At 38.3% G+C, this 12,272-nt stretch overlaps 1 protein-coding gene across 1 annotated transcript in view; it reads right to left on the bottom strand.

The window, feature by feature from the left end:
* Positions 1 to 12,256, bottom strand: part of CERS5 (ceramide synthase 5) — a 29,722-nt gene extending 17,466 nt beyond the window's left edge. Inside the window, exons 1-4 of the mRNA XM_063293626.1 lie at positions 12,034 to 12,256; positions 2,728 to 2,833; positions 1,289 to 1,419; positions 484 to 541 (exon numbers count right to left, since the gene is read on the bottom strand). Coding sequence (XP_063149696.1) covers positions 484 to 541; positions 1,289 to 1,419; positions 2,728 to 2,833; positions 12,034 to 12,200 — 462 coding nt within the window. The 5' untranslated portion in view covers positions 12,201 to 12,256. The remainder of the gene's footprint in view (positions 1 to 483; positions 542 to 1,288; positions 1,420 to 2,727; positions 2,834 to 12,033) is intronic.
* Positions 12,257 to 12,272: the final 16 nt, after the last annotated feature.

Below are 12,272 nucleotides of genomic sequence, written 5' to 3'. Positions count from 1 at the left end.
TTTAAGATTATCCATAGAGCCCTATCAACAAACATCAGATTTAAAAAATATGACATCTCCCATAATCCAACAGCAATGACATTTTCAGAAAATTGTAATATGATAAATTATATCTAAACTCAGCATTTTCTTTAACCAAAAAGCAATATATAAATATTTTAATAATTGAATTACATGCAGATACATTCACACAAGCCACTGCAAAGTCTGTATGAGAGAATGATATAGACCTGAACAGTTTTCCAGGAATAATATATTGCAAATCACAAATAAGTCCTTCTAGTCCTATAATCAAAAATATATATACAGCATTTCTATGACAAAGCATGATTTGAAGGCTACTTTTCCAGTTCTGTTAAGACAATCAAATAGGAACTGCGCATCCAAGTAAGAATGCTAGGGAAAAGCACCAAGCATCAACTCTTGTAATTAAATTACTGTAATTTCAATTAGCAAAATTTGAATATTGTCCAACATACTCACCGACCAAAGAAATCTGAGTCCATATGCAAAAATACCTAAAAAAAACAACAGTTTCCACCTAGAAATAAAAAAACAAGAATATATGGCATGCAAATATTGATGATTAAAAGACCCTATAAAAAAGTAAATATACTGCATCTTCATGCTTAGAGAAAACAGCATGTGTATGCCCAATCAAAATTTCAGATTCAAATGTCTTAATTTTGAAAATGAGCAGCCTCCCATTTAGTGTATAGACAGATTGAGGTCAAATAAGAGTCCCACTCACCTATGATAAGTATCTTGGGGAAGCAGTCATTGAAGAAGAGAGGTAGAAGCCAGTATTAGGAAGGAAGGCAAAGTGCTCAGATACTATAGTGATACAAGCCATGCATTAAAAAAGTGAAAAAATAAATTTAAGTAGGACAGAAAAGAGATAAGAGTCTATTTAAAAAGTCAAGTGAATGCTCTGGAAAATAACCTCAGACAGTAAAAGGCAACTTGATAAAAGATACAACCCCTGCAAAGAAATAGATAGATGCTTTAATAATTGCTAACGCTACTAAATAACTGAGAGGACATAGCATTAACAAACTGGGATATATATCTATATATAAAAGATATAGATATTGGATTGTGTGTTCAACAGGTCTTCCTGGGTCTTTAGCACTCTAAGTACCCCTACTGGTATAAATTTTATTTAAAAATGCTCTCTTCAGATTATGCATTACTAATTCTAAGACCTGAAGTTCAAAGACCATTTGATAATTACTTTTAAAACAAAGAAAAACTGAAACTATAAGACTTGAATTCTACATAAACCTACATGCTCTCACAGAACTTTGTAAGGGTGCTTGGTTTATCCTGGTTCCTCCGGTGACGAAACCAGCGCTGGATTTTTCGGACATCCCAATCTAGCTGTTTTGACAAACCTTCTAATCGTCTTGTATCTGGACACTAGGAGATGATCAAACAGATATAAAAAGAGCTTTTTTGCTTCTTATCAAATTTCTAAAATAGATTCTTCCCATTCCTGCCCAACTGTCTTTCAATCTGCAACCTGCTGGATATTATCTGGAACTGCATGTTTTGCTAGGAAAGGCAAAACAGGTGAAATATTCAGTTTGAGAAACGAAGTCCTTACACAAATCTACTGAAAAAAGTTCCAACTATTTTCAGCTATAGGTATTTCAGTACCACTGAAATCTACCTTTCCTTTACATTTACAGACATTTCTCAAGGTAAGTCATACTGATTATCTGCATTTTTGTCAGCAAAATTTGGATGTCAAGCTCAGGCAGACCTGTGAGGTTTTTGTTTTGTGTGTCTGAAGGTGGTTTCAAATCTCTTGCTGTACTTGGTAAACAAATCTTAGTTATTTCTCTACAAAGCAAGATTGATACAGGACAGCACTGGCTTTGATATATACCATAAGCATACTACTGATGTTCAAAAGGAACAGTGACTATATTTGCATGTTCCACTAAACTCTTACTTTAGCACTAGGTAGGAAGAACCCTACACAAAACACTTCCTCTCTTTTGTCCCCTGCATCCTCACCCAATGCAGGTCCCGTCAGCCAGGGAGTGTCGGTTGGCGGGAACTAGAAGGCCTGCCTTCTCTTCCGTAGCGCCCGCCCTCTGGAACACCCTCCCTCCAGAAATTAGGATGTCCCCGACCCTGCTGGCCTTTCGTAAGGCCGTGAAGACCTGGCTTTGTGCCCGGGCCTGGGGCCTCGAGCGTGTGGATGGTCCCGTCTCTTGGCTGTATTAACATTCATGCATTGCTCGCTTGGCAGCCATGTATATTTATTTTGTATTTATTTTATATTTTAACTGTTTTAATTGTTTTATAGTTTTATTGTTGTAAGCCACCCAGAGTCACTTGCTGAGATGGGCGGCTATAGAAATCAATCAAGCAATCAAATAAATGCAGCTAGAGACCCTTGGTTCAAAAATAATGATTAGTTATTAAACTCTGGCAATAATTCTTGGCCTCTTACAATCTACAGATAGAATATAAATCTGAGGGTGAGGGAGGGCAGGGAACAGGCAATAACAAAAACAAAACAAATTAAGGAGAGAATTATAAGTTGAAAATATTATTACAATTTTATTACAGTAATTAAAAGCTTACTTAGTTCTTCAATACCTCAACAATTCAATAAGAGAGGAATACTGAACCACTTTCACACTACAGCTTTGCCCCAAGGGACTAAAGTGATATACAAAACAATAGCGCAAAACAATCTGACTTGTCACTTACTTTAGTGATAGATGTGAACACCTTTTCTAAAATTGCATTGGGCTGAGCTCTACGAGGTCCACTGTCTTGAATGTCAAGATGTAAAGCACAGGGTTTGGCAATAAATCTGGAAAACCAATTCCAGAGAAATAATGTATACACAAAATAATACCAATATTGTGAAAAGTTAATCTGAACATTTAAACATTCTCATTTACATTCTGGACACTGCAACAATAGCTACATGGTTAAGAGCTCATCCACATGAAATTTAAAATTTTCAGTATAAATGTTAACTTCTAAACATTCAAAAAATGAAACAGATTTTTTCTAAAGCCTAAACTATTTGGTTGAGATTTTATGAACCACCCCTGGCATTGCTTTCAGACTTCTGGGGAAGTAATGGCGGATTGAAGACGGCTCCGTGGTGGATAAGAGGAGCCGGTGAAGAGATTGGCTCTTCGGAACCCTCTCCGGATCAAGGAGAGAACTGGATTACTCACAAGTACTTCTTACAGAGGCTTCCTACAAAGAAATCACAAAATAGTGATCTCCAGCGGGTTGAGCACCCTGGAAGTCATGGGAATAGCTTGTCTATGCTGCAGACACTAGATTCGCTCACACTTCCTCTCTTAATTAATATGGGAAACTACTTATTAAAGATCTTTTTGAAAATTAGGAAGCTTCTGAAGGACAAGCAATTGCTGTGATTGATTCATGAATTCTCCATCTTCCCTGACAAACTGAATGCAGTGGGAATAGGATATTTAAGTAGTGTGTGAGATAAAACAAGAATATGAATGAGCAATGAATGAATATGGATTGAATAAAAAGTTACCAGTATGAATAAGTATGTTGATTAAATTGAGAGAATGGTTTGAATTGCAAAACAAATGTATGCAGAAAGAGTGAATAGGGGAAGACCAAGAAGTTGTGGTTGGGTGGGGTTGATGAGATCCTCAAAAACAGAAAGGTGAAAAGCTTAAACAATAAAAGACAATGTATGAAGCAGTATATCTTTTAAATTAAAAAAAATTAAATCAATTAAAAAGGTAAAAACTTATAAACTAAAAAAAGAAAAAGAAAAATAGAAAGTGTAGAAAAGAAACAGAAATAGAAAAGAAAGAAAAAATAAGAATAAAGAAAAAGAAAAGAAATATATAAAGAAATGACTTCCTTCATCACAAGAAATATAAACAAGTTGTAATAACTTATCACCTTCTCTTAAAATACAACAAATAAAATCTTCTTCCCACATCCCATCTCTTATCTATAAACAAATCCTTAAAGCCTGGTCATTCAGTCCTGATCAAGAAAAGTCCATTAAGGGTTACCAAAAATAACAACACATCTATTTTAATCTTGATCAAATAAACTAACTCTATATTCCTTCCTTTTACTTTTAACAATCTTGATCCCTTCAAATAATGTCCTAGAACTTGATTTCATTTTTTCTTCGTCCCTTCTCACAAAATTCTGCAAAGCTTTAACAAGCCTCTTTTATAAATCCAATATAGGAAAATTATTCAGGTCACTCTTTTGGTTTGTTATTTGTATAGCCCTTTTACTTATTAAGACATCAGCTGGTTTCATTTGTAAATCCAGGGTATCATCTTTTTCCATATTCTTGTAGCCTGTCACTTTTAAATCCACTTTCAGATCAGTCTGTCTTATCCAGTAAAACTTGTTCCTCTTCCATAACATCTTTTAAACATAGTCTATCTATAGAGGCAGACACTCTTAAAATTAATTTCTGGATCCACTGTTTAAAAATATCCTTCCATACATCCAATGTTAAGATATTTTGCTCCATTCTGTAATAGTAAATCAAATTTAAGTGTTCTTCTTTAATTGTAATCTTTATTTCCTTCTGGTTCCCTCTAGTTCCCTCTAGTGTCCAACCTTCAAAATCCTATCATTTTTTTTAAAGGATTCAAAACAGAAGCATTTTCCCATGGGAAGGATTCTCATAATTAATTCCAAAATCCTATTTCAAATCCATCTGACCCTTAGTCCATTTGTAACTTTCCAAAATCAAAGCTCTAATCACGCTTTTGCTGTTTATTCCAAAAGAAAAAAAATCAAGACCTTAAGCTTGTATTTAAAACTTATCTCACTAAGGATTGAAAGAAACTCACCCAGTGCTATAAAACTTGTCAATCTAAAAGTTCCCAATAGCTGAAAAGCTGTTAACAAGCAATTTCCAAAACTGATTGGAAAAGGAAGTGTGCAAACTCAGTGTCCTTCTGAAAGGTGCCAACTGCAGTTTGAGCGAAAAGATGGCTTTCCCTTGTCTCCCAGAGTTCTAAACCCACCAGAGACTGCTGTCTTGCAGTCTCATGAGAAGCAACTGTCTGGAGCACTTGTGGGCCATCTCAAGTCCTCTCCTTGTCCAGAGAGGAATTACGAAGAGCTGGTCTACTTGGCAGCTCTTCATTCTGCTGCAGTCGTTGGCTCTGCTTTTAGCAGAGCCACCTTCAGTTCATTTCTTTCCTGGAAGTCCCCGTATGAAACAGTGTATCGATGTGATGGAAGCAAGGATGGTTTGCAAGGATAAAAACTTATGGAGAGCAAATGTTGCAAATGTTGTTCCTATAAACTCCACTTAGTTCATTTTCTTTTGTTATGCCTTAATTCCTTTGGTTTACTATTTCTTACTACAATGTTATGCTTTGCATAATATTTCTTACCCCAAAAGGGAACGTATGATGGATAGGCACATATTTGAAATTATATCTGTAATGTTCAATGTATAATGGAAAGGCAAGGGCATTGTTTATACTCCCTTGATTAGAAATTGGATTAAAATTTCAAAAACCTCAGAAATGCTAATTATACCACTCTGATGACTGGAGGCAAGGAAGACAAAGCTCATCTGTTGCGCAATATTAAAAAAAAGACTGTTAACAAGCAGGTCAACCCAATGCATATAAGTGGAGAAGGAGCTCAAGTAGTAATGGACTCGATCTTCATAGGCTCAAAAATTCACAGAAATTGTGACTCTGGCCAAGAAGTAAAGAAAAGTTTTCATCTTGGGAGAAAGTCTATGACAGATTTAGGTAAAATATTAAAGTGCAGAAACATCACACTGCCAACACAGCTATACATCATCAAGGCCATGGTTATCCCAGTTGGAATATTTGACTGTGAAATGTGTACCACCAGAAAGGCTGAATGAAGAAAAAATGTATTCCTTTGTATGGCGGTGCTGGAGACATACAAAGCCAAAGCTTATGTATTTCGGATATATACCGTGAAGGCAAGAGTCAGAAGAGTCTTAAGTATGCTTGGAAAAAAGTGAAGTATTCAGAAAAGAGGCTGACAGGAGACAAGGTAGCTAGATACTATCACTCACAACACAATCATAACCTTACAAGAATTCAAAGAAATAGTTACTGAGACAATCCTCATGAAATAGCATCCACACAGGTCACAAAGAGTCAGAAGCAATTAAAGTAAGACTATATGAACCTGATCCTTATCCATGTAAAGACAGCATACATATCATGTCACTCAATGCATCTGTCATTGACACTGACCCATTTACAAGTAGACCAGTATTCCACTATGGTTGGACAGATATCAGGTTTAGTAAATCTCTTTTTTATCAGATTAAAAAATTAAGAAAATACATACTCATTTTTAGTATCACAACTGAGCTTGTTGTCCTGCAAACACACTCCTTAGTTTTCTTATCTGTAAATCCACGTTTTGTTGTTGTTATACCACAGGGAATCAAAAATCTTTACCCATTTACCACAAATCATACAAAGTTCTACCAGCAGACCTAGACTTATATTTTGATTATTTCTGTACTGAACTGTAACTGAATGGACTGCAGCATGTTTTATAAGGCTCACATGGCCACTTCAAAAGCTGCTTCAAGCCATCGCTGCTGCCAAAGTATCTGTACTTGCATGGACCTATTTTCCATAACCAAATGTAGCCAAAGTGTGTACTGCTAATAAGTAGAATCTCCTATTAGAGATTTGAAAGCACATTATATGCTTTAATATGACAATAAATTGTCAAGGTGTCATGTTCACTGATTCAATGTAGTTTATATATCGTAACATTTCACATGCCATGGCGCTGACGCACGTTTCTGTTTGGGACAGAGCTGCTGTGAGACCTTGTACCAAGCTCTGTATGTGGAATCAGGACAATGGAATGTGTTTGGGTTATGTTCTCTGTTCAAGGCCTTTTCCCGCAGACTATCAGAGACTGTTAGGAGCACCTGGGATTGTGGACTTGAGAAGATTCTACGGGGGGAGGGATTTCATTTGCACCGAGGGTTTTTAGTTTGAATTTGGCACGCTTTCATCATTCTCAGCTTTCTCTGTGATTCTGCATACTATTCTTTAATAAATCAGATATCTTTGAATTCCTACCCATGAGTCTGATGGTGTTTTAGAATAGGCAACCATTACAAAGGGGAGAAACTATAATTGTAACTTCACAGCTACTGTTGATACTCGCTTCAGCATGGAGACAAACTGTATTTAGGGATATGCTCACACATTATTTTTAAGGTTAAGCAAGCTTCTTCAGCAAAGCTACATACATTTTAAAGATTTTTAAACAAAATAGTGCATATTTCTTCTACAGACCGAAAAAATAGAAATGTTCATAGAAATGGGAAATAAAATAGATATATACAGTATTTTGTATTACAGTAGTGTAACTATTAACCGTGTGACGGGGTGAGCTCCTGTTGCTAGTCCCAGCTCCTGCCAACCTAGCAGTTTGAAAACATGCCAATGTGAGTAGATTAATAGGCACCGCTTCGGCAGGCAGGCAACGGCGTCCCGCTTAGTCATGCTGGCCACGTGACCACGGAAGTGTCTACAGACAAACGCTGGCTCTTTGGCTTTGAAACGGAGATGAGCACCGCCCCCTAGAGTCGGACACAACTGGACTTAATGTCAAGGGAAACCTTTACCTTTACCTAACTATTTAACCACTAGGAGGCACTACATGACCAGTTTCATTCTTGTTGGGACTTATCAGGCATTGGCAGCCCCCACAGGTTAGGTCTTATATACACTGTAGGTATAACCCCCTTCTTTTGTTTTTAAATGGGGGCTTCCTATGCCTCACAAGTTCCAAAAAGAACAAAACCAGTTGTTTAGTGCCTCCTAGTGATCAGTAGTGATAACACAATAGAAAATGATACAACTCTCTCTCTGGGGAGAGTTCTTGAAGCCTCTAGGTTGAGGCCCAGACAAATTACCACATATAGCTCTCATCTGAGAATGGAAACAAATAAGTTATACCACTCATAGCCTACAAATTAAATTTTACAACACAGTATACCTGGCTTCATTAGTCTAAGCCAGCCTTCTGTAGTCAAGAGAAAATCCTGTTCTTTTTCAGAATCCTCAGTGAGACACAATAACTTTCACAAGCTGAGTTTAATATCAGTTATTGCTAACTACAATAATGCATGCAGTAAGAATAATTTACATAGACCACTGCAGTAGGTTTGTTCACAAGACTGTCTTTGAAGATTATCAGGTAACTGTGTATTGTACTGAACATGTCATGAAATTTAAAACAGCCAGATCATGGTGTTCAAAACAGTCTGCAGTATGTTTCTGAGATTTATTTATTTATTCATTCTACATGCATACTTCCGAATCAAGACTTTAAAATGCTGGTTCTGATATGTAAAGACCTAAGAATGTGCCTTAAATATGAGATTACACTCTGAGGAACTGCTTCAAAATGAATCTTATTCTAAGGTGGTATGTTGCCAAGAAAGCTAAATGAATATTCAGTGTAATTTCCAGGACTGGGCTTGTCTCAAGGGCATATTTCCCTTTGCGTGCGCACAGGAGGGGATAAGAGGTAGGAAAAAAAGAGAGACCAATCACAGAGAGGAACCGTGGCCTTTTTAATAATGTTGTTCTGTCTTCAGAATTTCTTCCTTGAGAAGGTTTGCATGGCACTTGCTTTATTTTCTTTCTAATACCAGGTAAAAATCTTGCCATATCTTGGGCTTTCAGATTTTTTTAATGGGTGCATTAGTTTCTGTGTGTGTGTGTGTGTCTGCCTGTTGTTTTTAACCTTGTAGGCTGAAATGAGGACTGATCAAGCATTGAATAACCTAACTGAATATTTTTAAAAAGCCAGTACTATAATACCAAAATACCAATACTTCATGGCACCAATAGTGAATCACATCAGCACAGTTGCTTATGAAAATGCCTATCTGTATTAACTTCCATGCACAAATGGAGGTTTCCTAATTTCCTAAGGAAGCTAAGGTCAATATGCAGAAGTAGTCTTTTTGCTCCCAGTTGGGCAATGCATTATTGGAGTACCTCCCTGTTCCACAATAAGTTAAGAACAATTAATGTACTGCAGTCTCCTTTAGTGGACAAGATCCAACTTAATAAGGAATCAGATAGCATGTAAACTATCTGCCAACTTTTCTTCTGTTTAAACAAAACAGAAGAGGAAAAGCAATCTTAACAATTTCCACCAGACAGATTTTAATAATGATGTGTCTGTAACAACTATTCTATCTCAATGGAAAACCTCCAGTTAGTTCTGGATTAAATTGAGGGCTAGTTTGGTGCACTGGCTAAAGCGGTGGCCTAGAAACAAGGAGATGGTGAGTTCTAGGCCTCCCTTAGACATGAAAGCTGGCTGGGTGACTTTGAAATAGTCATGCTCTCTCAATTCCATCCACCTCATAGGTGGTTGTTGTAGGGAAAACAGGAAGAGGAAGGAGTATTAGCTATGTTCCCTTCCTTTGTTATTTATAAAAATAATAAAGGCAAAATAAAAAATTCTAAAAAAGAAAAAAGACTAAATCTCATGTACACTAATACTATTCACTACATGTTTCCACACCTTTCTATCACAACCAAAGTGCTGAAGAATCTTCCCTAAGATTCCAGTTTGATGACTGAAAACAAAGGAAGGAAACAATATAGCTCAGCACAGTTGTTGGGTATCAGTTGATTTAAGCATCTCAGTTTTATGTTGTTACCTACATTCCTACTTCCAACAATATGATTCTATGTACAGGTACATAATGCTTTCATGTACTGTACAGTGTAGCAGGCATGAAAGAATGATTTCATGAACAATGGAGTTTACCCTGACGCCTTTCCTACAATATACTGAAATCACAGTTTCAGGATAAATATAAGTTCTTATTTGAAAAATTCAGCTGGCTACAAATAGCTCCACCAAATTTTAATAATAAAGTTTGTACTTTTCAAAAGAAAACCAGCTTCAAAATTTCAGAACTCCTCACAGAGTGTATGTCAGAGAAAGGAATCTCTAGCCCTTTGGATGTTGCTGAACTGCAACTCCCAGGAGTCCTTACTATATGCCATGATGTGGCTAGGATTGCTGGGAGTTGCATTTGCATGACACAATTTAGAGTATGCCCATTCATGCCATAGATCATTTATGTGAGTGATTACTTCCCCATATTAAAAAGAATCCTTGCGAAAAAAGCTACAAAAGAAGTAGAGTTCTAAACTTTCTCTTGACATGCTAGTTTTCTATATACGCATACTAAATTTTTGATGTGGAGAAAAATTCAGTCATAAAAATCTGTACCAGTAATCTTCCATAAAACCAGAAACATCTGTATTATGAAGCTGATATTACATATACTTGTTTTATTTCTAAAAGTACGTGATTTATACTAATAAAAATAACATACAACACATTCAAGTACTTTACATGAGAAAAATGCATGCTCAGTCCCAGACTAGAAAATAAAGTGATTCCCAATCCAATTTAAACTACAATTAACAGTCCACTTAGAGCAGTTCCTTATGAATCACTAAACCAGATCACTATTTGCCAAGAAATGTTCTCTGATGCTTCACATGTTCTAGCAAAAATGTAAAACATAGTTTCAAGTAGTCATGCAAACATTTATTTTGTTCCAGGCATATTTCAGGAAAAGGGCATTTTTCAATATAAATATTAATTCCTATATCAGAAACGCTAACACAGAGAAGAACCTTGAGGTATGACAGTTCTCACAAAAAAAAAAAAAAACATTCAGACTGAAGAGAGGAAAAGAGAACAAGTCCAGTTGTGAGCTCTACATTGCTTGCTAGTAGATATATCACGAAGTGGATCAAGGCCCATGACTGTCCTGGTCCACAACAGCACATACAGTGGCATGAGACTCTCAGCCAATAGACATGCACTGCCATCCCTTGAGGAATTAATTACCAGAATGCTTAGCCAAAATCAGTGTACTGATGCTCTCATGAAAATATGTTTACCTGTGGCCTGCAAGATATTAGTTAACAAACTTAGGCTTTAACGAATTATTTGATAAATTACTGGGATCTCTCCTCCCCACCACCTTTACATTAGTGCTTCCTGTATCTCTTCTGTATCCCTCCTTTCTGCATCCATTCTGCCACTTCCTTTCCACCCTGATTTTCAGCATGTATCAACTAATCTTAAAAGAGCAAGTCAATGAAGGAGGAAAAAACACTAAGGACACTTCATCTTTTGGTTTGCAAAGTATCTAAAACTGTTTTAAAAAACTGACTTCACCTTCATAAATAATGAATGCTGAGACAAACAGCAGAAGCCAACAGGCAGATTCAGTTGCAAAGTAAGACTGGGGACACTTGAGTTCAAGTTCCCACTCACCCACGAAGCTCTTGGGTCCACTGCAAGCCCTCTCTCAGCCCACCTTACCCTCCAGGATTGGAGCAGTATGAGATAAAGAGAGGAGCTGGACACACCTCCCTGCCTTCTTTGGAATATCGAAACTAAATACACGAACAAACGAAGCAGAGGCTAGGTTCGCAGGGAGGGTTGAACCACACTTCGCTCGATCCACACTATCAGAAGGAATCTGGTAGCACGTTTCCGACCAACACGTTTTATGAAATTTGACATGAATCAACTATTAGTGAAATTTGTTATTCGGAGGAGGTACTTCCAGACTCCTGATTTTTTTCCTACCATAGACCAACACGCCTCTCCTCTTACAACGTCGAGCCACACAGGCTGCGATCCCACCAAACGCCAGGCTGCGCCGTAGCCGACGCGAGCGAATCCACTGACAGACTAGAAGGACGGACCGCTACGCAGCCCCGAGACGAAGAAAAACCCAGCCTCGCCCTGGGCCTCTGGCGCTTGGAGGAGGAAGTCACGGCCACCCCTACCCGAAGCTGGGCGGGCGGCCGGAAGTGCGCCCCCCACCCAAACCGTCATCCCGTGGGGCGGGGTCCGTCGGCGACGGGCGCCGCAGCCTCCGCCCCGCTCCCCATCTCACAACCCGGACCTGCGCCAGCTGAGGGGCAGCCGGCCGCCTCCCGCAATCGCTACCTCTCGAAGAAGTGCCTTAAGACACAAAGGCCGGCCGCTAGCGGGAGCGCCGCCAAAATGTGGCCGGCGCGGTATCCGGCCTCGCCGTCGAGGGTCTCTCGCTCCAAATCGGCCCAGGTCACGTTGACCGGAAGCCAGAAGCGTTCGTTCCACAGCCAGGCCTCCATTTTCCCCCGCTCGCCGCCCGCCCGGGCTCCCTCTCCTTCCCGCAGCGGCCGCGGCCACCACCAGAACGCTAC

This window comes from Candoia aspera, chromosome 2 (genome assembly GCF_035149785.1).
Source record: "Candoia aspera isolate rCanAsp1 chromosome 2, rCanAsp1.hap2, whole genome shotgun sequence".
Lineage (NCBI taxonomy): Eukaryota > Metazoa > Chordata > Lepidosauria > Squamata > Boidae > Candoia > Candoia aspera.
The sequence above is the reverse complement of the archived record's forward strand: the minus strand, read 5'-3'. Positions and strand labels throughout refer to the sequence as shown.